Source organism: Maniola hyperantus, chromosome 7, assembly GCF_902806685.2.
Source record: "Maniola hyperantus chromosome 7, iAphHyp1.2, whole genome shotgun sequence".
NCBI classification, from domain to species: domain Eukaryota; kingdom Metazoa; phylum Arthropoda; class Insecta; order Lepidoptera; family Nymphalidae; genus Maniola; species Maniola hyperantus.
In genome coordinates this window covers 14,197,917-14,225,693 of record NC_048542.1, presented here as the reverse complement: position 1 = coordinate 14,225,693, position 27,777 = coordinate 14,197,917, and the positions used below count along the sequence as shown (strand labels likewise).

Genomic DNA, 27,777 nt, shown 5'->3' with positions numbered 1-27,777 from the left:
GATCTCCACATTTCTGATTTGATCACGTAGAGAAACTCCAAGCATAGCTCTCTCCATCGCCCGCTGAGTGACTCTTAGCTTTCTTATGAGGCCCATAGTTAGCGACCATGTCTCGGATCCATATAATATGTCATTACTGGCAACACGCACTGTTCGGTCGGAAAATGTGGTCGGGAGGACATTATTAGTAGGTACCCTATTGTGCGCTGTTCTATGATTAAGCCCATACCAGTATTCTGGCAATAAAGATAACGCCGCAGCACGCCATGTCTACCGCCATTATAGAAAATGCAGCGACCGATTTATTGAGCTGTTTTCATTTACTTTAGTGGATTGACTAAATTGAAGTGCGCTGTGCGTGCCACTCATTAAATAGAGTAGGTACAGTCGCTGCAGAAAATAATGTACATCGATCTATAGAAGGATATAGTGGATTTGTAGAGCATTGTCTCTGTCGTTGAGACCGACATATGACATCTGTATGCGTGACAGAGAGTGTAGGTACTGTACGCGGAGTCGCCTAAATCGGATGCCTAAGTATTTAGGAGATGCCTAGCGAAAAAAAATTGTTCATCAACCCTTAGGCGATGACTAACGACGTTAGGTGCCACCTAAAGTTACTACACCGATTCGCCGGTACTTAACGCTAGGTTCAGAATAAACACCTGACACTAGGCAACTCCTAAATTGACAGATTTACCTAGAGCTATAAATACTAATCCGTCAATATAGCGTGTCGAATTTCCATCTCCTAACAATGTTACCCGAGCAACAGTTGGATCGATATGTCCAAACCATTTCACAGTGAAAGCCGAGGCGATCCTGGCACCTGACAGCCGATTGATACACGGTCGGCCCCGCAGACAGTTTATATAGCGATGCTCAAGACGAATAGAGATGACTCCAAACCGAAGGCCGTGTACTTCGGACATCCCAATCCTTTCTGGAGGGTAGGTAAAATGTGTTAATTCCCTTTTTAGGGTTCTGTACCCCAAAAGGAAAAAAACAAGTGCGAGTCAGGCTCGCGCAATGAAAGTTCCGTACTACAGTCGTATTTTTTCGATATTTTGCATGATAATTCAAAAACTATGATGCATAAAAATAAATAAAAATCTGTTTTAGAATGTACAGGTGAAGCCCTTTCATATGATACCCCACTTGATATAGTTATCTCACTTCGAAAGTTGAAAATACTAATTATTAGTTCATGACCACAATTTAATTTTTTTGTGTGATCTAACCCTAAATTCACGGTTTTCAGATTTTTTCCCACATGTCAGCTATGAGATGTACCTACCTGCCAAATTTCATGATTCTAGGTCAACGGGAAGTACCCTGTAGGTTTCTTGACAGACAGACACACATACAGACAGACAGACAGACAGACAACAAAGTGACCCTATAAGGGTTCCGTTTTTCCTTTTGAGGTACGGAACCCTAAAAAGGAACCCTTAAAACTTCGGATTTTTTTCGTTGCCTGTCAGTTGTCACAGCCCGTTCCCACTTGTCGGCTGTTAGGCCTGGATTTTAATCGTATGTTCCATTGGCATAACATTTATTTATACTTATCTGAAACCGATTTTGTGTCAAAATGTTCTTCAGCTTCTGGTGCTCAAGTGTTAGAAGCACCTGATGAAATATTCCTACTAATCTCTTTTTTTCTATTTTAGATGAGACAACAATGCGATAATATGGAAACTCTGATAAACGTAGAGGAAATGAAGAAAACTGTGGATATAGTCGACTATGATACAGTTCATTTACAGAAGTAAGTTCATATTGAAAACTAGCTTATGCTCGCGACTCTGTCCGCGTGGACTACACAACTTTCAAATCCCTATTTTACTCCCTTAGGGGTTGTATTTTCAAAAATACTTTCTTAACGGATGTCTACGTCATAATAGCTATCTGCATACCAAATTTCAGCCCGATCCGTCCAGTAGTTTGAGCTGTGCGTAGGTCATCAGTCAGTCAGTCAGCTTTTCTTTTTGTATTATAGACTGTATCTTTTCAGAGCGATAATCAACAGAGCTGGTGAGAAAGTAAGAATGTTACTAAATGAAGAAGAAATTAAACTATGACACAGAAAGGAAAAACTTAAACTCCTGTTGGATAAAGAAGAAGCAGAACTTTTAAGAGGGCTGAAAACTAAGCAGGCTATGGCTGAATGCGGTTATTGTAAGGAAAAGGAAAGCAAAATAGAGAAATATGAAGAAGAGATTAAAAAAGAAAAAGAGCGTGAATGTTTGAAAGCCCTTGAAAGAGAGAAAATGTAAGTAAACCAAGGCAAAAGCAATGAAAGTAGTTTCTGAAAACACGCTATTCATCATCATGGTCATGATCAACCCACCGCCAGCTCACTACAGAGCACGGGTCTCCCTCAGAATGAAGACGTGTTTGGCCATAGTCTACCACGCTGGTCAAGTGCGGATTGGCAGACTTCACACACCTTTGAGAACATTATGGAGAACTCTCAGGTGTGCAGGTTACCTCACGATGTTTTCCTTCACCGTTAAAGCAAGTGATATTTAATTACTTAAAACACACATAGCTCCGAAAAGTTAGAGATGCGTGCCCGGGACTGAAAATCCCTATGTCAATAAGGTCGGAAATCGCTTGCACCCATTTATCTGCTTGCGCCTCACGGTGAAATCGGTGCAAGCAAATCTCGACCTTATTGACGGTTATGAGAAAGTTGTTTTTTGTCATATTCTTGCTCAGTATAATTCATAGATTGCTAAAATGCTGTTTTCTGACGTATGTCAATAAGGTCGAAAATCGCTTGCACCCATTTTTCTGCTTGCGCCTCACGGTTCAAGCAATTTTTTTTTGTAACAAAATAATGTAACGTTAATAATTATTAAATATTTGTCTGTAACACGTGATAATATTGTGATACACACATGAACCTGTATTTGACACCTCTAGACTGAACCCCCGACCTCCGATTACGAGGCGGATGCCTCAACCACTACGCTAACACGTTATTGGAGTTGGTGAATGTGTTCATTTTAGTGTTAGGCAAGCCAGATATTTGTGTAAGTACTTGTGTACTAAATGATGCCCGAGACTTCGTCCGCGTGGATTTAGCTTTTTAAAAATCCCATGGAAACTCTTTAATATTCCGGGATAAAAAGTAGCCTATATCCTTCCCCGGGAAGCAAGCTATAGCCAAATTTCGTCAAAACGGATGGGCCGTAAAAGGCGAGCAGATAGAAAGACAGACACACTTTCGCGTTTATTATAAACAAGCGACCCCCGGCTTCGCATAGGTGCAATGTAGATACTAATGTGGTGTCATTGAGGTGTCATTGCCTCGGAAACTCTCAAATTTTTCTGAAAAAGGATTTTTCCGACCTAATTCACATTACTTCAATTTTTCTAGGGATCTCTAATTTTTTGAGAGTTAAACTATAGCTATAAACCTTCCTCTTGAATCACTCTATCTATTGGTGAAAACCGCATTAAAATTCGTTGCGTAGTTTAAAAGATCTACGCGTTCATACATACATACATACATACAGACACGGGGCGCGACTTTATTTTATACTATGTAGAGATGGATTATGGATTATGTAAGTAGGCGAGTATTAATATTTGTTATTGATAGAGCTAATGGCATGAGATGCACAAAGAGAGACGAGATTGACTTGCGGAGAATGCAACAGATGCAAATGCATGAAAAGAAGTTGATAGAACAAAACCAGGCGGAGGTCGATGAATTATGGCACCAAGTTCTTGTAAACGATGTCAAAATAAAGGTTAGTTTGCATTAAAAATAATTTTAGCTTTAAAACAATCTTATTGTTTGAAACTTAGACATTAATTGCAAAGTTAATCTAAACTTAGGTACAGTACGCGCAGAAAGTAATGTACATCGACTTTTAGAAGGGATAGCGGATATATAGCATTGTATCTGTCATTGAGACCGACAAAACATCATATAGGTATAAGTGACAGAAACAAAGCTTTACAAAGCCGAAATGTCATTCTAAAGGCCGTTGTACATTACTTTCTGCCACATACTGTATACAGATAGCTAATAATGAAATCAATCAAAAAATTATCCTCCAAATACCTACCCTCTAAACATCTAAAACAAAGACCATATTATTACAGGAAGATGCTTTGAATAACGTGATTTTAAGTTTGTTTCATGGTTTATATTTTTGGTAAATAACCCACCCATCACCCACCACCACCCATGCAACTGGGTCTCAAAATCGCTACCTACTATATATAATATTGTAACACACTTTGTGTTTTTTTGTCCCTCAATCACGTCGCAACGGAGCAACAGATCGACGTTATTTTGGCATGGTTATTAAAGACCTGGACAATCAAAGAGTTCCCACGGGATTTTTAAAAAATACGTTATTTACACTAGGTAGGTATACTTAACATGTTGAGTAATGTGATAAAACTACAGATCCCACTTTTGGCAATGTACTTACAAGATGTAGGTACTTAAAATAGTTATTCTGCAATAGGAAGAAATAGAACGAGCAAAAGCAGAAAGGCTAAAACAAGAAATGCGCGAGCGTCGAATGGCATACGACGAACAAATCGCAAGCGCTCACAGAAAGAGACAAGAAGCACTGCAGAACGAGAGAGCAATAGAAAACAGAAGACTGGAAAGAATGAAGAAGAAGATGGAACAGGATTACTATGATGGTATTTGCACAGATTAGAAATGCAAGAATATCACTTTTGAGACAAAAAGATGGGAGAAGTTTATGACTTTAAAAAAATTTAATCGATTAACGTCATAAAAACAAAACTTGAAAATTGTATTATTCGGCGTTTTCCAAAGTCTATAAATGCATATCGAAGTAGATCCAACAGCTTGGTATGGTGTCATTAGAATATAACAGGGTTTCCTTGATTCATTTAGAAATTAGACGTAGGTACGGGTCTTGATACAAGTATGTAGGTTTAGGTGTACAGTGCGACAAGGCTATCTTGGCGCGTGGCGAAAATCGGAACTAACGTTGCTGTGAAGTGTCCCCTTTGTTTTTGTTTGAATATTCTAAGCACAGATTCTAAGCCTTTGTTCTCCAACAGCGCCCCCCTGTCAATGCCATTCAAGTGCCAAGAGAGCCTTGTCGCACTGTAGGTATTAAATAGTTTTTTTTTAATATGTTGCACAGTACAAAAACTTGTTGGATAAGTTTTCAAACTGCTAGACCTCTCCCCTCACTGAGTTCTACTCAGTGCGATTGTTCTTCTTGCAAATTAAACTTTTGATTCCTTGTAAATTTGTAAAACATGCATGAAACATGTACTGTAAAACATTTTCAGCAATCAAGAGGAAAAGGGATCAACAACTGCTGAACAAACAGAACTTCATAGACGGTCATCAGATAAAGTTATCGCGTATAAACAGTGAAAAGAGACACGAAAGAGAAATGGACCTGAACACAATAAACGTCGCAATGGAAGAGCTACGAAGGGAGAAACAGAAGAAGTTACATGAAATTGTAAGAAAAATTAACCATATTGCAAAATATACACCCTCCTTGCCTACAAAGCTGAATTTTTTTAAGAGAAACAATTGGTAAAAAGTTGAGAACGCCAATATTGTACGGACTATAAATACATATTTATATCCCGTAGTTGGAAATAAGCTTAATTTCTAATCATACATATTAATTTAATATTTTAGCAAATGCAAAAAATACGAGAGGATATATTCGTAGAGAATTTCAGCCGAGAAAGAAGAATAGCAGACGAATTAGAGGATGAAGCTAGTAGAATAGCGTGTGAATGGAAGGAACAAGACGAACTAGAAAGCGATGAAATTATCAGAAAAACTGAAAGGGAAAAACAAAACAATAAATTAGTGAGTACTTTTTAAGACCGTTTAAGTTTAAAAGTATGCGTCGTTGGTGCTGTTATTAACTGTATAATAGTTACCATAATCTATGTGGTGCGTAGTAAATACAGTGCGACAAGGCTCATTTGGCACTTGAATGACATTGACAGGGGGCGCTGTTGGTGAACAAAGGCTTAGAATATTCCACAGATATGTCCAGATTTGCAACTGGCGTGGCCCCCTCAGTCCCTCTCGCTCAAACAGATTTTCTTACTTGTGAATCAATGTCATTCCTTCTACACTTTACGTTGTTTGCCAAATACTCACGTACACATACATTTTGGCAAACAAAAAAAAGTGGCCACGGTGATAAGGACAAAACATAATCATTTTGTCACGTTCTAATAAGAGCTTTTTGAATTTAGCATCTCGCTTTAACAGTAAGTGTCACAATAGGGCTACTTCTAATAGACCTTGTTCTGAGGAATATTCAAACAAGAACAAAGGGGACGAGAAAGGGACACTTGACGGTAACGTCAGTTACGTATTTCGCCACGCGCCTAGATAGCCTTGTCGCAGTGTAAATAGTTATTCAGGTCGAGCTATTGCAGCCGTAGATATTTATGTACCTTCTTATCATGTCATGAAGTTATAAGACGAGCTACAGTACGCGGCCAAAAGTGATGTACATCGACCTTTAGAAGGAGATAGCAGATTAGTAGAGCACTGTCTCGGTCGTTGAGACCAACAAAATGTCACATAGGTATGAGTGACAGAGGCAACGCCTCTACAAAGCCTAAATGTCATTCTAAAGGCCGCGTACTGTACATCTCGCACTTTACATTCTAATTTATATCTGCAAGAACTGGTACCTACCAGAGAATACTTACTAGAACCTTTGGTAATGTACCTATGGCCCAAGAACTTATTATGCGTTCAAAATGACTACTCACGCGCCATTGTAAATTTATGCGTTAATTGGTAGGTATGTCAAAAGTACGATTTTAGTCCTTATTTTAAAGTTTAACCAAGGTTGAACCCATTGTTGAACCGTACTTTTGACATGACAGTTGACCCACAGATTTAAAATGGCTCGTCAGAAGTCATTTTGTACGGACTATAACCGAAATTACAGAAAGCAGCACAAGAATACAAATGTTACTTAGAAAGAAGAAACCATGAACTGGAGACAAAAAAGCACGAAAGAAAAGCAACAATGGATAGAGTGAAAAGGATGGCATACAATGAATTGCGCAAAAACCTTGATAGTGCCAATGAAGAACTGAGACGGCAGATCGAATACAAGAATACTTTGACCAATCAGATCAGAGAAAACCAGACAATTATGGTAAGGGAATTTTTACAAACGCTTATTTGAATCATCAATAGTAGATTATTTAACATGGGGGTAATGCTTTGTCTTACTTTACGGGGGCCGGGATAAATTCCAGGCGTAACGAGGGATTCTATATAATTCCTCGCTACGCTCAGGATTCTGTCTTTGAACCACTTCGCTCGTGGTTCAACCTTAGAATCCTTCGCTGGCTCGGAATTCAATACAAACTCTCGGGACAAAAATATAACATCTTTGCACCCTTGCATAACAAATTACTATTTCATAATTATAGTCAATTATGTAGGTAGGTATCCAATTGGGTATTTGCCTACTTTTGAATTTGATAAATGAAATGAAATGAAATGAAATGAAATGAAATGAAATGAAATGAAATTACTTTGTTATAAACTAGGATAAAAATAATGACGTAGGTACACTGAAAAAAATATTAAAATCCAACAAAGATTTACAAAGTTACAGGCATTTTAATTTTGGAGTGGGAGGGTTTTCTATCCCTTTCTCGCAAAACGAAAATTTGTATGAAACCGCATGAAGCTACTATGGCATTAGTAGGTGTGACGTCAAACTGTTGTATCGCTATCTCTGTCTAATCAGAAATATTTAAATGCTTATTACTTTTTTGTTATTTGATCGATTTAATTAGTTTCTTTTCAGTTTACGTCATTATTTTTATCCTAGTTTATAATAAAGTACTAAAAAATTGGAGTCAAATACCCAATTGTTACGCATAGAGACAGTTGATAACAAAGCGTATAATAACAATAACAAAAATAACCTTAGCTCCGAGACAGACACCCAAGAAGAAAATTAATTAAAAGCCTAACTTAGAAGTAAACAAAATGTTGTTTTCAGGAGCTGGAATTAAACGGAATGGAAAGAAAACAGCGACCGTTCACAAAGAAGGCGATAATGTTCAAGGAAGCGATGCAAGATAAAGTCGGCCAATTAGATACAAGGTAAAATTATTAACAAATAGATGATGCCCGCCCGCGACTTCGTACGCGTGGATTTAGGTTGAACTCTTTGATTTCCCGGGATAAAAAGTAGAATATGTCACTCTCCAGGACTTTAACTATACCCATGCAAAAAATCACCTCGATCCGTTGCTCTGTTTCGACGTGATTGAAGGACAAACTAACAAACCAACAAACAAACATACTTTCGCATTTATAATAAGGGTACTTATTGTACACTGCACCCTAGTGATAGAGAACCGTGATAGCTTAGTGGTTAAGACGTCCGTCTCCTAATAGGAAGATCGGAGGTTTGATCCCCGGCACACACCTCGTTTCGGAGGGCTCGCAATTTTTCGAAATTATATGTCCGTTTTAAGTTATTAAAATATATCACTTGATTTAACACTATTACCTATACATACTTAGGTATATTTTGTGCCTTAACAGTGAAGGAATACATGGTGAGGAAACCTGCATGCTTGAGAGTCCTTCATAATGTTCTCAAAGGTGTGAAGTCTCCCAAGTGGGGATTAGCCTATGCCCTATACCTTTCTCATTCTGAGAGGAGGCCCGTGCTCTCAGTAGAGTGGGTTGACGATGGCTTGGAACATGATGATAATAACAATTAATTAGTACAGTGCGACAAAGCTATCTTGGCGTGTGGTGAAAATCAGAACTAACGTTGCCGTCAAGTGTCACCTTTGTTCTTGTTTGAATATTCTAATAAGCCTTTGTTCTCCAACAGCGCCTCCCTGTCAATGTCATTCAAGTGCCAAGAGAGCCTTGTCGCACTGTAACGTTGGCGTCAAGTGTCCCCTTTGTTCTTGTTTGAATATTCCTTTGTTGGCCTTTGTTCTCCAACAGCGCCCCCTTGTCAATGTCATTCAAGTGCCAAGAGAGCCTTATCGCACTGTAATAAGGTGGTAATAAGTAACCTAATTTTTCCAGTGAGAACCCCGTGCATCCGTTCAAAAAGATGTTGCAGATACATAAAGTCGACAACAGGATTTCTTCACTGCCGTTTATCAATAAATAATTTGTGGGTTTTGATTGTAATAAATACCTATCTACCCATCCTCATTAGTCTTTTATTTGTCACTCAAATCGTTCACTCTGCCCAAATTACATAAACAATAAATAAATAAAAGTATAAATAAAAAACGAATGGGCTAAGAGCCAGAGTGTGGCAGACCTTCCTTATTTTATAAATGCTGAAAGTTTATCTGTTTATGTCCCCAACATTGGCGGGAAGGTTTGTTTGAATCATGGTGGCTTTGGGAGATAAAAGTAGTACCTACTACTATATTATTCTGTGATAAAAGTTAATAAAGGTGTGAAAATCTTACGTCAAAGTAAAAAGTCTAATTTTTTTTCATCAGAATAGTATTAGAAATTACGGCATACAATTGTTAGACACTTAGTATGGTGCCAATCTCCTGCCAGACACCTTTAAAATTTAATAAATTATTAACGTTTAAGGGTGCCTGGCGGGGGTTCCCACAAAGTGTCTGGCAATGCATGACGTGATTTTAAATACTGCTAATACTGCTATAAATGAAAATATATAAAAATTAACTTTATACTTTTTTACCGTTACCTCCCACAGCCACCATGATCCAAACCCAAACAAACGTTCCTCCCAGTGTTGAGGACAAAAAAAGGAGGTTGTTCTTTCCTTATGCAAAGAAACATTCAGCTTGTATAAAATAAGGAAAGTCTAGCACGCGCTGGCTCACTATAATAAAATGGTATACACAGATCACTAGAATATACTAGCATATCTGATATCGTGCTTCGTGTTTTTAAACGTTGTGGCGGGCTGGCGGGCAAAAGGAAAACGAAACGCTATTGTATCAGTGTTTCCATAATCAACCTTGCAGCATTTCACCCTATTTTAGGGCGAAACGACAATTAGTATGAGATACGGCTTAGGACGTTTTTATTATATATGTATGTTTTTATGTTGACAGGATTAGTATAATTTGAGATAAAATCGAACTTCAACATAACATAAAAGAATTATTATAGTACCTACTAATTACTACCTAATTCATGATTTTTATACCGTCCCCCTCCTCCCGGCTCATTTATTAGAGTATAATATCATATTGTTATATTTATGTTCCTTGTTTTGTAGATTTATCAAAGGAGATAGGCTCAAGAGGGCTAGAAAAGAGTAGGATTAAATAATTAAATCTAATGTTTTTATTTTTCTTGGTGAATGTTTAAATAAAGAACGCTTTTATTTTATTTTAAAATCCATACTAATATTATAAATGCGAAAGTGTGTCTATCTGTCTGTCTGTCTGCTAGCCTTTCACGGCCTATCCGTTCAACCGATTTTGACAAAAGTCGGTACAGCGGTCAGCGATAGCTTGCATCCCGGGGAAGGACATAGGCTACTTTTTATCCCGGAAAATCAAAGAGTCCCCACGGGATTTTCAAAAGCCTATGTCCACGCGGACCAACTCGCGGGCATCATCTAGTAGGTAATAAGTTTTTGCAGGTGACCGATACTTTTTTAAATTCATCCGATTATTTTTTCCAAGCCGTCGCGCGTCGTTTGCAATGTTACCCGTGACGACTGCGGGGAACTTCTACAGAAACTAGCTATGGTATTGGTAAAACCAAAATCGCAAGTGGAAACACTTTCTACGGCGGCACATGGCTGGCTCCACTGGCTCCATTTTTGATTTCGTTGTTTTGTTTCTAAAGATATAGTTAAATTTGAATTTTCAGTACGTTACCAGTTTCAAATAACATTCTTAGTTCTTTTTCTTTTGTTTTTACCACATGGCAGATTAATAGGGATACTGGTACGTACGTTTTTAATAGTTGTTAATCCAGACTTCAGATACTTACGAAGATTTAATATGATTGTTCAAAACGTGAGGATATTGGAATCATGAGACATTAATATTTATTTGTCAATAACTTTTTCATTTCATTTTGTTATTTTATTTCATTTCGAACAATATACACTTACAGACTAATATAATTACAAACTAATCATTCCATGATAATTCTTTGCACGTGCTCAGAAATTTTACTTATTGTATTTTTTATACTTACTAGGTTTGTAGTTATTTAGGGGTTGAGAATGCGTGAGCCTGTTCTTCATTATTTACCTACTGTAAGCGGCCGAAAGTAATCTACATCGACCTTGAGAAGGAGATAGCAAATTTGTAGAGCACTGTCTCTGTCGTTGAGACCGACAAAACGTCATATAGACCGTATGAGTGACAGAGGCAACGCTCAACAACGCCGAAATGTCATTTTAAAGGCCGATGTACATTACTTTCTGCCGCCGCGTTACTACTGTATTTTTGTTTTTCTCTCACATAAGTCAGTTGTGGAACCTAACTATTCTAAACTTAGCCTATTTTTTATACTTAAATTATAATTGACCTACTTGAACCTGAATGTGACCAAATGAAACAATTGCCAAGTAAATTTTACAAGCAACTTGATTAACCGGCCAGTATTAATATGGACCAATCATTATGAATAATGACCAAGAGTGTCAGTCCAATATTTACTACTTTGACTAGACCATATTAAATGCCAGATACCCTGTGGTCTATTTTAAATAATCAAGGTCTGAATTAATGAAAAATTCCGTAATTTTACGCCTGGCGCGAACCTATAATAAAATTTACTCAGACTTCGACCTTTTTCACCTGTCCAAAATGCAATTAAAAAAGGAAATAATTAAACTGCATCGGAAAAATAATCATATGTAACTAATAATAATTATACTAGTATCTATAACAGTACATAAATCCGCATAATATCATAACCCACAAGCACACACTCACGCATACTCTCTCACGTATTCTCTCTCTCCCACACACAAACACATACCCACACACACACAGACACACATACACTCACACATACACACACGCATACATATGTTGTTAATCACCATTCACCTACTAGGTATTTTTACTAGTTAATTGACTTTTATATTTTAATATTATTATATTATTGTAAAGCTTGTTTAAATTATCAAAATATGTACTGTTATATATTTATAATTAATATCTATTTAATTAATCTGTTGTAATCCTATTTGGCCTTATTTTCAGTCTGTTATTATGTAAAATTATATTGTATATATCGCTGTTGATTGCAAAAAACGAATAAAATAAAATAATCACTTGGACGGGGCGGTATGAATACTTACCTACTTCTGGCTCCACTATGTAAACAATGGTACTGATTCTGAGTGCACCTAAATTTTAGAGTATTCGCATCCTCTTCTTACTAATGTAGTATGAAAGAGACAGACACAGTTTGACAATTTTAAATTTAATTTAGAGCTGTCAAACTGTGGGACTTTAGCTGCTAGTTGTGAGCCTATTGTTTTAATTTGTAGTATGCACTAAAATTTAAAGTCTTTAAATGTAAAATTCATGTTCTGTCCTTTTTTAGCAATATTAAAAAGAAAATGATGCAGATACTCTAAAGGAGATCGCTCGTGAACGGGCCCTCTTTTGTGGCGTCGTGTCAAAACTTAAATAATTTTTTTTTAATGTGTTATTTTTTACGATTATGTTTTATAACGACTTTTTTCACTCTATTATTGAAAATATCCACAATTACAGTTAGAATCGTAAACATGCATTTATTTTGAAGAAGTATTAATTAAATATAACCTCAATATCAGCAATATAAAAAATAAGATTTCTTTATAACCAGGGTGAATAAATAGAAATCCTTTGCAGAATATAAAGAGTTAATTATTTGTCTACAAAATAAAATTAAAACCATGGTGACATAACAATTATGTTAGGGGGGGCCCAAAGCTCCTAAGAAAATGGGCAATCTCTTTTAGTTAAGAGAAAGACAACAGAATCAGCACCACTATTTTGATACAGCGGTAGGTAGAATTGAAATTACATAAAGTGCAGTGCATATTAACCTCTTTCCAGAGAATATTACCAAGTTATCAAAATAGTAATCACGTTTTCTATAGTGGAATATTTACAATGTTTTCATAATTATTTTAATTTCATGTCTCTGTAAATATGTGACTCAACAACTTGAAATAACAGATATGTAAATTGTAAATAAATCTCTTTCCAGTGAATACTACCGCTGTATCAAAATAGCACTGGGGCATGCTATAGTGGAGCCATTATTAACAATGGAAAGCCAAGCAGTCTTCACATACCGTTTAGAAGCTAAGACCTACAGGGACCTGCAAAAGATTGCAAAAGCAATGCGTCTGCCTTCAAACTACAAGGTAAAGTTTCGCTACCAAATAGACTACGACCGCTGAGGTCTGTACTTCGTCCTGCTGTATAAGGCGAGGGTTGTACACACGAAAGCACTTGTTGCATAGGTATTTTATATATATTGCACTCATAAAGCATATTATAATTATTGTGGATTGTAACATAAAAACCTAGGTAATCTTGAGTTCGTGACACAGAGTAGGATGATTCGTGACCACAGACTCACAAACGTCTCAAATGTACATCAACCTTTAGCCTGGAGATAGCAGATTTGTTGAGTGTGGTATCTGTTGTTGAGACTGACAAATGTCATATAGGTATGAGTGACAGAGACAAACTATCTTTCTAAAGGTGGATGTACAATATTTTCTCTACTGGCTACTATACGTTACTAGTCTTACTACCTTTACTTAGTTTTAATTTATTATTATTAATCTATTTATTTCTAATATCTTGTCATACTAATGTACAGTATGTGGCCGAAAGTAATGTACGTCGGCCTTTAGAATGACATTTCGGCTTTGTAGAGCGTTGTCTCTGTCACTCATACCTATATGACGTTTTGTCGGTCGTAACGACTGAGACAGTGCTCTACAAATTTGCTATCTCCTTGTAAAGGTCGAGTTACATTACTTTCGGCCGCATACTGTAAACTATGACTGTTTATTACAGAAAGTGTACTTGATAGAACTAATCGTAGCCAAGAAGTACAGTTCTGAAGCAGAGGTAAACGATATCATAGAAAGAGTTCGCGAGGAGCGACTCAATCTATCCAAAGTTAAAAAGAGACCAAGAGGCAAAGCAAGGAATATAAAGGTAAAAATCTATCTTCAATTTTTTTAGATTTTTCCCTTCATGTCTGCTATAAAATATAATACAAAATACATCTTGACAAACAAAAAAAAGTGGCCACAGTGATAAGGACAAAAATAATCATTTTGTCACGTTCTAATAAGTTTGGAGGGTGTGTTCTTTGTAAAGAGTAGGTATCCACTAAGAAAGGATTTTTTGAAAAACCACCCCTAAGGGGGGTAAATAGGGGTTGGAAGTTTCTATGAAAGTCTATCTATCATTTTTAAAGTTACATCAATGAAAATTGGTATACAGGCTTTCGGTCAAGAATAAAAAATACGTATTTCACTATTTTTGAAATAAAATTCTACTGCCAAGAGGGTTAAATAAGGGATGAAAGTTTGTTCGGAAGTCCGTCATTTTTCAAGTTATTTCCATAAAAATTTATATTTGGGTTTTCGGTTACAAAAGAAAAAAATACGTAGGTAGGTACCTTAATATTTCAGGATTTTTGAAAATTCAACCCCCACGCCGATTTCCTAAATTCCACCCGAGCGAAGCCGGGGCGGGTCAGCTAGTATAACATAATATTAATATACCTATTACGTTTAATGTTTCTATGTCCATTTAAATTACTCATTTATTATTGTCTTCCCCTCAGCGCCAAGGCCCTGTTCAAAAGATACTCGCAGCGAGGAACTCAGTATGTTACTCTCCACCAATCACAGCAACACCCAAACGGCCCAGCAATTACAGGCAAGATAGCCCGGAAACATTGCCTATAACCCCTGTGAACCCCAAGAGAAATGCTGCAAGCGCTAGTGACAGAATCCTGCGCAGCTATACTAGACCGAACTATTCGCTAACCAGTGATATACAAGAGTTGAGAGCCCAGCGCCGAGCGCCGCTCAACAGAAACACTAAGTCCATAATAGTTAAGCGGAATAAATGTTACGTGAATAAACGTAACTATAATTACAAACTCAAACAAGAGCTTCTGATTTCACATATTAGGGTAAGTATTTATTTATATCATAACTTACTTATTGGACGGGTTTTTACAAGATAATATACTTGTATAGTGAAAATTCTAAAATGGCCGCCAGGTAAATTAAAAAAAATTAGAAAGTACTTAATCTTGTACAGAACCCGCCATGAGCAAGTAAAATTTTAAATTTTTATTATTTATTGTTGTTATAGCAGCAATAGAAATACACATTCTGTGAAAATTTCAACTCTCTACCTATTACGGTTCAAGAGACACGGCCACCCTTTATGATAAGCACAGTTCTTGCAATTCACGAAGGCGAGTGGACTTTACTTGTGGTGACGTCGGATACTCGGGCATTGCGTAAGTGTGCGTGCATGTTGGACCAATCAGTCGCGAGAAAGCGCTCGCAAACGCACACATTCAGTGTACCAACCTTATACCGATACGACTTAAACACAACCATGAGCCACTCGCCTTCGTGAATTGCAAGAACTGTAATTATTGGAGGGGTTTTTACAGGGAACACACATCTGACTTTTCAGAAATAGTGTGTTTTAAGAAATTCTTATCACTTGCTTTAACAGTGAAGGAAATCATCTTGAAAAAACTAACAAAAAAACTATAATCCCCTTTTAATTTCTGAGATATTATTAGGTATGGCCAAGGGCCACCAGTATAGAAAAATCAAAATATAAAACGCATTGTTCGCGAAAAATTATAATTTTGAATCTTGATTTTACATATAAAGGCCTGCCTTCGCAGACTGGAGGACAGGACGGCAGAGGATTTTAAATTTATCGATTGAATTTAATATTTATCCATTCGAAATAAGGTATATTTCATTACTCGGAGATTGAACTCGTAGCATCGTAGCGCAGGTTATTCTGGATCACCGAGCATTGAAATATACACGCTGAAATTGTAATGGCTGTTATCCTGAAGTGAAATGATTTTGCCGTGGTATTACAATCGATTTATAAATATAAAAATTATTACAGTCAAAAATGGCAAATTTACAATCGAGAAAAACTCGAACTCGAAAAAATCGAATGAGACCTCGAACTAATAGTAATACCGCGTTCGCGCAGGCTAGTTTATGCCGTATCACTACGCGCGAGAACTTATTTTGCTCTAAACTTTATTGGCAGCGCAGTTCGAGTATATGTACCTACCCACTATTCACGTTAGTTAGTTACTATTGTTTCTCACACTTTTGAGTTGATGATTTTTTATTATTATTTCGAAACAAAAACAATTTTACTTTTTAAGTTTACCTCAAAATTTCGAGAGTACTACTGAGGCCAAATCACAAACAACCACTAAAATTTCAGCTGTGTACATTATTTCGATAGGATAAATATTAAATTCAATTGATAAATTTAAAATCCTCTGCCGTCCCGTCGTCTAGTCTGCGCAGGCTCTTAGGCTGAGGTCTATAGAGCGCACTTTGACTTTGCTCAGACTTAAGATTGAGTTAAAACGAGACAGATTAATGTGAGAGATATAGCTCTGTCTCGTTTTAACTCTGTCTTAAGTCTAAGCTAAGTCAGAGTGCGCTCTATAGATCTCACCCTTAGAGTTTGTAGTCATAGCGATCAAAGTGTGATGTTGGAGCAGGAGAACATTTCACGTGTCACAGGTGATTTAATTTTCGTATTTTACCCTTAATTAGGAAATTATACGAGCTACTGGGCCGAGAAAACGTCAAAGAATTCATCTCGCCCAGTCTGAAGAAATCATCCTGAGTACCGACAAATGCGTCAGCATACGTCGAAATGACGGTAGTTATGCGGAAATCAATGCCGTGTATCAAAATAATAATACGAATGCGCTAAAGATAAATAACACAAAAAGTCCGGAAATAACTTTTCAGGATAAATTGGATGCCGCCATACCCGAGGATTTGACAAACTCAAATACGTATGGTTTCAATATCTTTGAATACGTCAATGTAACAGGTAAAAAAAATATTTAACAATAGCTGATGCCCGCGACTTTCTCCGCGTCGATTTAGGTTTTAAAAATCCCGTGGGAACTCTTAGATTTTCCAGGATTAGCCTATGTTACTCTTCAGGTCTTTAACTATACCTATGCTAAAAATCACGTCGATCCGTTGCGACATAATTAAAGGACAAACCAACAAACAAACACACTTTTGCATTTATAATTATGGGTAGTGATCATAAGCCATCGATGGTTTAAGTTATTTGCACTAGATTGGCTATTGTCTGCCGCGAATCGTCCAAGCGATATGTACTCAGTGAAGATTAACAAGGTTGAAGGAAAATCCAACACAAACACACTTTCGCATTTATAATGTGAGTAGTGATATTATAATGAATGAATGAATGAATATTTATGAATTACAAAAATCCTTACATTTGACTTAAATAGTTACTAACTATGGGCCTCATAAGAAAGCTCAGAGTCACTCAGTGGGCAATGGAGAGAGCTTATGCTTGGAGTTTCTCTACGTGATCAAATCAGAAATTAGGAGATCCGTAGTAGAACTAGAGTAACCGACATGGCTCAACGGGTTGCGAAGCTGAAGTAGCAATCGGCAGGGCACATAGTTCGTAAAACAGATAGACATTGGGGTCCCAAGGTGCTGGAATGGCGACCTCGCACCGGAAGACAAGTCGCAAGGAGCCGCTGGATTCAGACGGCGCAAGACCGTGGCGTGTGGAAGTCCCTACAAGACACCTATGTCCAGCAGTGGACATATATCGATTGATGATGGAGTCCTGTCCCTTAAACTAAGAGTTCCCGTATCTAAGGGGCCAGTGCCTTCCCATACATGGTGGTTGTACTTAAAATTAATTAGTAACAAATACAAAGGTTGTGTGTTTGTGTGGTGTAATATTGTGTTTGTGTGTGCGTGAGTGCCAATAGAACTTTGTTTTTCCAAACTATCTTGTTTGAGATTTGATTGAATTTCAGATATCAATGTTACAAATAATACAGGCACAACAATAATTTGTGATCATGATTACAATGGAAACTACGCAGCATCTGATATCCAACAAGTAGATTATGAAGAGAAGTTAAGAGTAGAGCAGGTGATAGATCAGAGGGACTACTTTTTGCCCAAAATATCTGATGTGTTCCCGCAGTTCAGCTATTTGAGTGATGCTACTCAGCCTATATATGTGCAAGTCGCAGATGCTTGTAATGGTAAGTTAATACTTTATTGAAAAAGGGTTTGAAAACTTTTATAGAGCCTCAATAGCTCAACCCGTAAAGGAGTGGACTGAAAACCGAAAGGTCGACGGTTCAAACCCCGCCCGTTGCACTATTGTCGTACCTACTAGCACAAGCCTGACGCTTAGTTGGAGAGGAAAGGGGAATATCAGTCATTTAACATGGATAATATTCTTTAAAAAAATGAAAAAAAAAAATACGTATCAGCTAGTCATTAATAAATGAATTATTTCTCGTGTTTTGTTTCAGTACCAAGTTATCCAACACACGTGGACCGCAGCAACATCAATACTGCTGGGCCAGAGACTCTGTACAACATGCAAACTAACGCGCCACTGCGGCAAAGCAATGTTGACACCATCCGCTGTGTTTCTGCACACGCTGTTCCTACTGTGTAAGTTTCTACCTTTCTTCTTCTTCTTCTTCTTTGGGGCTATGCAAGTCCTTGATATCCCTGTATCACTGCAACAGTCTCCGATCTATTGTGTTTGCCTCCACTTTACACTGCCTTGTCAAATCCTGTGGCCGCCAAATACAGCAGCAACTTTTTGACAAGTATCTACCTTTCCTATTTACAATGTTTTGACGACCTCCCTGGCGCAGTGGTGGGCGCTGTGGTCTTATTAGTGGGAGTCTCGTGTTGAATTACCGGCAGGGAAAATTAGGAATCTTATAATTACTAAATTTCCTCTGGCCAGTGGGATGATTCTCTAACTCAGTGTGTAACACTGAACGACAGCCACCGATCTCATTTTTTAATCCGTTGAAGGTTTTCTACGGTTTTTCTTTCTTTGGTTAATTTATTATAGGTAGATAATTATTATGTGACATATGATATATTATGTGATATGTGACTGTTGAACAATATAATTCTAAAAATCTACGCACGATGTAAATGAAAACAAGTTATAAAATAGCTTATTAATAAAATTTAGTTAATAATAGATAATAAGAAAATAAATTTTACATGCCCACTGTATGGCGGATTGTAGCTGTAAATAAATCACTGTAACACCATCATTGTACCTGCAATCGTGCAAATAAATGATTTGATTACGAAATAATATTTTACTACCACCCAGTGAAGCAGCAATGTAGAACCAACCAACCTCGGTGGCTATCATTCTGTGTTAGACACTGAGTTAGTGAATCACCTAGCTGGTCTGGTGTTTACCGCCCTACTGGCGAAGCCATGCCGCCAAGCGATTTAGCGTTCCGGTACGATGCTGTATAGAAACTAGGGGTATGGGTTTAATAAAAACTGCCATACATCTTCCAGATTAGCCCGCTTCCATCTTAGACTGCATCATCACTTACCACCAGGTGAAATTGCAGTCAAGGGCTAACTTGTACTTATCTGTATTAAAAAAAAGTTAAACTAAAGCTATTTACGCAGAACCGTGCCGTGACAGGGACGTAGCCGGACCGTGATTTGTCATTATCAGGCTGTGAATGTCCACTGTTGGAGATATGTATGTCCTGATGCCCCCACACCTGGTCCTCAACCTGTCTCATCCCATCACTTCCCGCCATCTTTAGTCCATCACGGCTTCCCATTATACAAACTCTTAAAAGGGTTCTTTTAACCCCCTTGTATAAGTTTCAAATTCGTACAGCACCTCAAACAGAAACATAATCTAAAGTAAAACAAAAATCTGTAGTAATGATTAAACAACTTCAAAACAATCAACTTTACATGCCAGTCTTTATAGAGTTTCGATGTCCTATCAACGTTGGTTCATAGAACATCAACATTGGTTTGAGTTGTGTGATTCTCCTTGATTCTCCTTCCGATTCCTTCGTTTTGGTATCTATATTATATTTGGGGAAATTCCTAATTGCATTAGTATATTCGTAGTTACAATGATTTGCATTTGTATATACTGTGGCCTGTGGAGTGATTTGTTGTAAAGTTTAATAAGAATAGCAAATTTTATTTTTGATTAATAAGGTCCTTGGCACGTTACGGTTATATGTGAATTGACTTTAAGTCTATTATGTATGTTAACTCGTTGTACTTTTAACACTTGTTATCAATTCATTTTCATTTGATCATCGATTTAAAAATGGAATATAATGGGACCTATAACGCTACCTTGAGGGACGCCATGACGTATTATCTTCAAATCGTCTAAAATCATTTGTTACTTTTTGGTCAATACATTTGCAGAAAAAATTGAGTTCAGGTATAAGGAATATTTTGGAAGAACTAAACATGTTTTTAACCTAATTTCTATGTTAACCTTATCTAAGGCTTGTCTAAAATCCAAGCTTTGCTTTAAACCACCTTTTAACTAAAACAATCTTCTGGCTCCATGGCGTATTACTAACAAGATGACCCGAGTTCAATTCTCGGATAAGCTTAGGACCAGGGACAAATCTGGCGCAAATTCGCGAGCTCTGCACAGATCAAATACGACACATTCAAATGGAGTTCCGTCTGCGACTAGCTGCTATGATTGTCTTTAGCCTTATTCGGAACTTATTTCTTCTGAATCAATACAATCTTGTTATTTAGATTCGTGATGGGAGATTTTAGACTTTATACTTATTGTAAAATGGTCCACGTTAATTTTTATTTGCTTCATTTGTATATAATAATATGTTAACATTTTATTTTTATTGGAGCCTGAAGGAGCCTGAAATTGCACACACTTTATTTAATGCATAATGCCTTCTTCACAGAATTAATAAAAATAACCCAGCGTATATATTTGCGAACTTCTCTTTAAACTATCATAGCATACAAGGTCAGTCGAAAAGGGGACCTAAATTGAAAGCGATTTATTGCATTATTATCATTATAAACCATTTTCATGAATAAATTCAATTTTTTTTTTAAAGTTTTAGTGTCATGTAAAAGTTTGGTTTCAGGACTTTTTCCGAATTACCTTGTATATAAAATACAGTACCCAGCAGGAAATATTACACGTCGAGCTTTAGGGTGAGATCTATAGAGCGCACTCTGACTTAGCTTAGACCTAAGACAGAGTTAAAACGAGACATAGCTATATCTCTCACATAAATCTGTCTCGTTTGAACTCAATCTTAAATCTGAGCAAAGTCAAAGTCGCTCTATAGATCTAAGCCTTAGAAAGAGATTAACAGTAGCTTCGGCTTAGCAGTGTCGTCTCTCTCTCGAACTTGTCAGTCTTAACGACAGAGAGAACGCTCTACGAAACGGAAGTTATCTCTTTCTAAACTCAATTTTCTGTCGGGTACTGTGTCTTAATCGACGCTGGGTATTTTTTGGACATGTTTCTTTGCACTTTGTGGGTTATTTGCGATCACTTCCACGTTGGCTTGGCATTAACGTTCACGTGCCGTGTGGTCCGCTTGCGCGCAACCTTTGCATGCTACAGGACTGCGCTCCCAGACCCGGCGACGCCCGCTGGCGGTGCTTTGAGTGTTACTTGTAAGTCACAAAAACTCATTAGTTATAACTGAGCTTACACCCATATTCACAATCAATACATATAAAAAGAAAAGTGACTCGACTGATCAACGACCAACCTGAACCCTTGGTAGGTCTAAGGCATTGGACTTGGCGTCTGAAAGCTAAAATTTTGCAGAGGTTCCCTTTGTAATGTAGACAACGAATAAGGTCGGATATTTCGAAGTTCCCACGGGATAAGAAATAAAGGGCTTTGCTACTACATAGTGAATATTATCTGGTGGGAGTCTTCGGCCGTGGCTAGTTACCACCCTACTGGCAAAGCCGTGCCCGCCAAGCGATTTAGCGTTCCGGTACGATGCCGTGTAGAAACCAACGGGGTATGGGTTTAATAAAAACTGCCATATCCCTTCCAGGTTAGCCCGCTATCATCTTAGACTGCATCATCACTTACCACCAGGTGAGATTGCAGTCAAGGGCTAACTTGTATCTGAATAATTAAATAAAAATGGGTGTAAAACCGCGATTACATTGTGCAATTTTAGAATATTCGCATCTTCTTCTCACTAATGTAATAAAAAAGGACTATGGAGAGTCGCAGGGACAGACTTAATTTAAAAGTATCAAACCTCCTTTCGCTGTTTCGGTGCCAGTCTTAAGCGTAGTGGTTAAATTTGTAGAGAAGCGCTAAAAGTTGAAATCGTTGATTTAAAATTCATTTTCCGTCCCTTTTTACCAATATTAAAAAGAAAAAGATACAGATACTCTAAATTTAGTATAGAGAAAGACATGAGAATCGATTCTGATGTGTTATCTTCTCTTTAGCATGTTCCCGGGTAGAATTTCCCCTTGCTAGCACTAAACTTGAGTAACAAGTACTATAAAACTCATTTATGTATGTCACAAATCACAATGTACATTGACTGAAAACGTGTGTTTGTCTCAGACACTGCAAGATATCTCTTACATATATCCGTCTCGTTCTAACTCAATCCTAAGTCTGAGCAAAGTCAAAGTGCGCTCTATAGATCTCAGCCTAAGTCAATGGTTATGCTTTCAGCGCCGGCGCTGGATGATAATAACAATCAATATCCCGATGTGGACATTCACCTTCAAGAGTTCTTGCAACTGATAGCCAACCCAAAAATGAAAGGTACGTAAATTTACCTGTTAAAGTAAAGTCAAAATGGTGGCCTCCAGTTTCTACAACCGCACCGCACGCCACCGCAAGCAGTTTCAACATCACCACCTGGGTGATTGGTGCACTTCGACCGCCGGTTGTGCCATCACCGGCACCACAAAATCTGTGAACTATAATAGAAGTAATTAATTAATTTCGCATCCGATTCAAATTTAAAAATTTAAAGCATAGATCATATAGATATAGGTATTATTTTTCATCTTTAGTGGTTGTAAAATTCAGCGCCATCTATGAAAATTTTCTCGAACGTTGCCTGGAAACCTCATTCAACTGTATGTTTTTAATTTTTTTTTGTATGTTTGGTACGCGATTACTCCGTCAATTTTTTTACTTTAAGGCATATTAAAAAAAACTGAAAACCATTTTGTGACCCTATTGTACATAATATAACTTTTGCAATAAATAAATATATGAAGCTGTGGTAGCCTAGTGGTTAGGACGTCCGCCTTCCAATCGGAGGTCAGGGGCTCGATCCCGGGCACGCACCTCTAACTTTTCGGAGTTATGTGCGTTTTTAAGTAATCAAAATATCACTTGCTTTAACAGTGAAGGAAAACATCGTGAGGAAACCAGCATGCCTGAGAGTTCTCCATAATGTTCTCAAAGGTGTGTGAAGTCTGCCAATCCGCACTTGGCTAGCGTGGTAGACTATGGCCAAAACCCTTCTCACTCTAAGAGGAGACCCGTGCTCTGTAGTGAGCCGGCGATGGGTTGATCATGATGAATAATCAGATTTCAGTGGGTCCTCACCACGCGACACGGTGGACACGCCGTACGGCATCAACGAACTGTACGAGGATGCACTCGAGATGATCAGCCAAGATACAGTAAGTTTAAGTCCCGCAAATTGCTATTGCGCTGGAACCATGTCTCATTAACATCGAAATGACATTTTGACGTCAGCCGAAATAAAAACATACCATCAGCTCGAAACTTCAGTCTAGTGCTGACGTCACTAAAGTGGCAGCCACGCGCCTTAGCAATTTGCGGGACTTATATTAACTTTAAACACGACCATTAGAGCTAGCGCGCAGTACGGTAAATTTCCGTACGTTCTTTTCTGCAAAATCTGTGAACTTTAAATCTACATAGAAGTGCGTGCACTGCGGAATTAATTCCGCACCGGATTTTAGTAGATTAAAACTCAAAGGGGAATGCCAGGTGGCCATACTAGTAAATTTGGCCCTTAGGTGCTCACACATGAAATGATGATAATGCAGATTACTAATTTTAACATCATCATAAATCAGATCCATACTAATATTGTAAATGCGGAAGTGTGTCTGTCTGTCTGTCTGTCTGCTAGCTTTAGTTTCAAAGTATTTTTTCATTCATAGGACTACCTGGAGAGTGTGGGTTTAAGCGAACCAGTCCAGTGCGTGTTTTGCGGTTGGGCGGGAATCATCCTCTTGTTAGATCACCACATTCGAAAGGCAAGTATTTTATTTTATTTCTTTCTGGTATCATCATCAACCGATAGACGTCCACTGCTGGACATAAGTCTCTTGTGGGTATACATCTCTTCCACACTCTGTCTTTCTGGTAGCTTGCATGAAAATCAAAGCAGTAGCAGATAGCTCCCTACGCCGTCACGGGTAGGTATAATTAACTTTCTTCTTCGTCTTAATGAGCTTTTGGTTTGGAGTTTTTAACCGATTAAAAAGGAGGTCTCCTCAGTAGCGCCAATTTAGCGCGTATGTTATTTTTAGGGTTCCGTACCTCAAAAGGAAAAACGGAACCCTTATAGGATCACTTTCTTGTCTGTCTGTCTGTCAAGAAACCTACAGGGTACTTCCCGTTGACCTAGAATCATGAAATTTGGTAGGTAGGTGGGTCTTATAGCTGGTATTAGGGGAAAAATCTGAAAACCGTGAATTTGTGGTTATATCACACAAAAAAAATTAAATTGTGGTCATGAACTAATAATTAGTATTTTCATATTTCGAAGTAAGATTACTATACCAAGTGGGGTATTATATGAAAGGGCTTTACTTGTACCTTCTAAAACAGATTTTTATTTATTTTTAGGCATACCTAATAGTTTTTGATTTATCGTGCAAAATGTCGACAAAATACGATTGTACTACGGAACCCTCAATGCGCGAGTCTGACTCGCACTTGACCGGTTTTTTTAAATAAATCCAAGTGACCAATTCTAGATCTGGTAATGTATATTTGTTTCCAGGATCACGCACAGTCTATACAAAAAGTGGACAAGAACGAGTGGAACATTACCTACACACTCCAGAGTCTACTACAGTGTGACGTCTGGCTCCATAGAGTGATAGAGCATGACCGTAAACTGTACCTGCTCAGCGTCAAGCATGAGCATCCTGACTTCTTCATGGCGACGTTTTCGGTAAGATCACTCCTACTACAATTAAGCAGTACAGTATTAGCAGCCAGGAAATATTGTACGTGGACCTTTAGAAAGAGATTTCGACTTCTTAGAGCGTTGTCTCTGGCAGATATCAATGTGGCATTTTGTCGGTCTCAACGGTCTACGAAACCTAATATCTCTTTCTAAAGGTCGATGTACAAAATTTCCTGTCGGGTACTGTACAAGAAGTACATCTAAGTAAATCTAGGCTAGAACTCTAGAAGCCCGCACTCGTAAATAATAAAAAATTCTAAATGGTCGCTAAGAAAATTAAAAGAAAAAAAAATTGTTTCCGATTTTTATTAAAACCTAAATCCACACGGACGAAGTCGCGGATATCAGCTAGTTAGTAATATAAGTAATTTTTTTTTTAATTACCAACATAAAGAATGTTTAACAAATCCAATTTAGACACAGCAAAAACCACGAAGGTTTAAAAAGGGTGTCATTCCGTCTACTTCTTAATACATAATAATAGTGCTTAGTAATTAAAAAGAATATAATACATATTTTTCATTGTTTTTTTTAGTTAATATCACTGGACCTACTAGAGCCGAATGAAAATAGCGTTACGATGACCTTATGCAACAAACGCACTGGAGAGCCCTTCTCATGGACTGGCCAAGTGCGCATCTTCCCTCCCAGCTCGCCTAACGATAATACCGGTAACGGCCTCAAGCTACAACTTGCTGACCTTGACCTAGTATCCAATAAGCCTCTTTCATACGACATCCACGTTATAATGTTTGTCAAGATTTCGCCATCCACGTTATAATGTTTGTCAGGATTTCGACATCCACGTTATAATGTTTGTCAGGATTTCGACATCCACGTTATAATGTTTGTCAGGATTTCGACATCCACGTTATAATGTTTGTCAGGATTTCGACATCCACGTTATAATGTTTGTCAGGATTTCGACATCCACGTTATAATGTTTGTCAGGATTTAGATATCCACGTTATAATGTTTCTCAGGATTTCGACATCCACCTTATAATGTTTGGCATGATTTCGACATCCACGTTATAATGTTTGTCAGGATTTTGACATCTACGTTATAATGTTTGTCAGGATTTCGATATCCACGTTATAATGTTTGTCAGGATTTTGACATCCACGTTATAATGTTTGTCAGGATTTCGACAACCACGTTATAATGTTTGTCATGATTTCGACATCCACGTTATAATGTTTGTCAGGATTTCTAGTTTAAAAACTCCTTCCCAAGAGTGCCATACCGAAAGTTTCTGAAACTATAATCTATCCACGGTGATAAGTTAGAAATTTTGAGACACAAACCAATCAAAAACAAACTATGTTTTCTGTACTACTCTATTAGTAAATTCAATCAAAAAGCATTTGAAGACATATTAAATATACATTAACGCATACCTACTCAGCTTTTGTCAATTGTATGGAATTGCATAACAGACTTATAACTTATCTCCGTGTATAGAGTATAGCGTAAATAATCTATATATTTTTATACACTTTTTGTTACTTATGCTTTATGGTTGTTTGCTATTATGTTTATTCTATAGCAATATTAGATTGTTAAAAAATGGAGATAGATTTAATGCCAAATCTACGAAAAAGTTAACTATTTAGTTCAACTAAATAAATGGGCTAGTTGCTGTGACTGCTGTCACGTAAAATATATGTATACATAAATATATTTTTTATACTTTTTGTTACTTATGCTTATTTAATATGATTATTTGCTATGTTTGCTTTATGTTTATTCTATAGGAATATCTGATTGTTAAAAAAAGAATGAGAGCTAAGATTTACTGCCAAATGTACAAAGAAAATAACTATTTAGTTCAACTAAATACCTTTAATAAAGTTCCTATTATATTATAGGTATTTCTAAAAATATTAGTCATATTTTTATAAGTATTTATATCAGGAAAAAACTCACTTTTGTTACATTTGTGTATTTTTGCCTACAAGAAAATTATGTGAAAGAACAATTAAATATAAGTAACGTGTTAGTTGTTAAGATTTTCATCCTATCACCTGTAAGAAGGAACATTATGTCTCAGTTTTTGGCGATTTCGATTATATTTAAGTTCTCAAATATGATGGAAACTCAAAATCGCCATAAACTGAGATACTCGTACCAATAATACATAAATTTAAAGTTTTCACTCGCCATTTTAAATTTTGTGTCAACTATCATGTCAAAAGTACGATTTTAATCCCTACTTTAAAAGTAAACCGTACGTTTGACATGACAGTTGACACGTAGAGTTAAAATGGCGAGTGAGTTCTCATTTTGTACGGACTATAATCGAAGCAGATGTCGCCAAACTCCACCTAGTACCAAATAGTGCCTATTTGAAATTAGTAAACACGGGGTCAGTAGATAAATCCCCGAGCCAATGTGTAGATGGAAATCCATGTTATAGTATTTATGTCAGGATTTATATTCAAAAACTTTCT

The 27,777-nt window shown here is 37.2% G+C and overlaps 2 protein-coding genes across 3 annotated transcripts; both read left to right on the top strand.

Annotated features, from left to right (window-relative positions):
* Positions 1 to 2,029: 2,029 nt before the first annotated feature.
* Positions 2,030 to 9,189, top strand: LOC117984080 (cilia- and flagella-associated protein 53-like). Its single transcript, XM_034970729.2, has 8 exons — positions 2,030 to 2,272; positions 3,611 to 3,761; positions 4,491 to 4,674; positions 5,302 to 5,480; positions 5,666 to 5,842; positions 6,951 to 7,163; positions 8,025 to 8,128; positions 9,077 to 9,189. The coding sequence occupies exons 1-8, from the start codon at positions 2,160 to 2,162 to the stop codon at positions 9,162 to 9,164; spliced, it is 1,209 nt and encodes a 402-aa protein (XP_034826620.2). The 5' UTR covers positions 2,030 to 2,159; the 3' UTR covers positions 9,165 to 9,189.
* Positions 9,190 to 10,790: 1,601 nt separating this feature from the next.
* LOC117983786 (uncharacterized) lies at positions 10,791 to 26,572 on the top strand. 2 transcript variants are annotated; one of them, XM_069499972.1, is made up of 13 exons: positions 10,791 to 10,944; positions 13,220 to 13,379; positions 14,044 to 14,187; positions 14,825 to 15,178; positions 17,028 to 17,112; positions 18,095 to 18,328; positions 18,605 to 18,749; positions 21,718 to 21,770; positions 22,810 to 22,902; positions 23,683 to 23,777; positions 24,288 to 24,383; positions 25,136 to 25,309; positions 25,860 to 26,572. In XM_069499972.1, exons 2-13 carry the CDS (start codon positions 13,281 to 13,283, stop codon positions 26,103 to 26,105), a joined length of 1,818 nt encoding a protein of 605 aa, XP_069356073.1. In that variant the 5' UTR covers positions 10,791 to 10,944; positions 13,220 to 13,280; the 3' UTR covers positions 26,106 to 26,572. The 2 variants fall into 2 exon arrangements, with proteins under 2 accessions (XP_069356073.1, XP_069356072.1); XM_069499971.1 differs by having other exon boundaries at positions 16,827 to 17,112.
* Positions 26,573 to 27,777: the final 1,205 nt, after the last annotated feature.

Coding starts and splice junctions, on each gene's coding strand:
- LOC117983786 (XM_069499971.1), top strand. CDS start 13,281: ATGGAAAGCCAAGCAGTCTTCACATACCGTTTAGAAGCTAAGACCTAC. Junction 13,380..14,043: donor GTCTGCCTTCAAACTACAAG/GTAAAGTTTCGC, acceptor TGTTTATTACAG/AAAGTGTACTTGATAGAACT. Junction 24,384..25,135: donor TAGATCACCACATTCGAAAG/GCAAGTATTTTA, acceptor ATTTGTTTCCAG/GATCACGCACAGTCTATACA.
- LOC117984080 (XM_034970729.2), top strand. CDS start 2,160: ATGGCTGAATGCGGTTATTGTAAGGAAAAGGAAAGCAAAATAGAGAAA. Junction 4,675..5,301: donor GGAACAGGATTACTATGATG/GTATTTGCACAG, acceptor AAACATTTTCAG/CAATCAAGAGGAAAAGGGAT. Junction 8,129..9,076: donor GTCGGCCAATTAGATACAAG/GTAAAATTATTA, acceptor TAATTTTTCCAG/TGAGAACCCCGTGCATCCGT.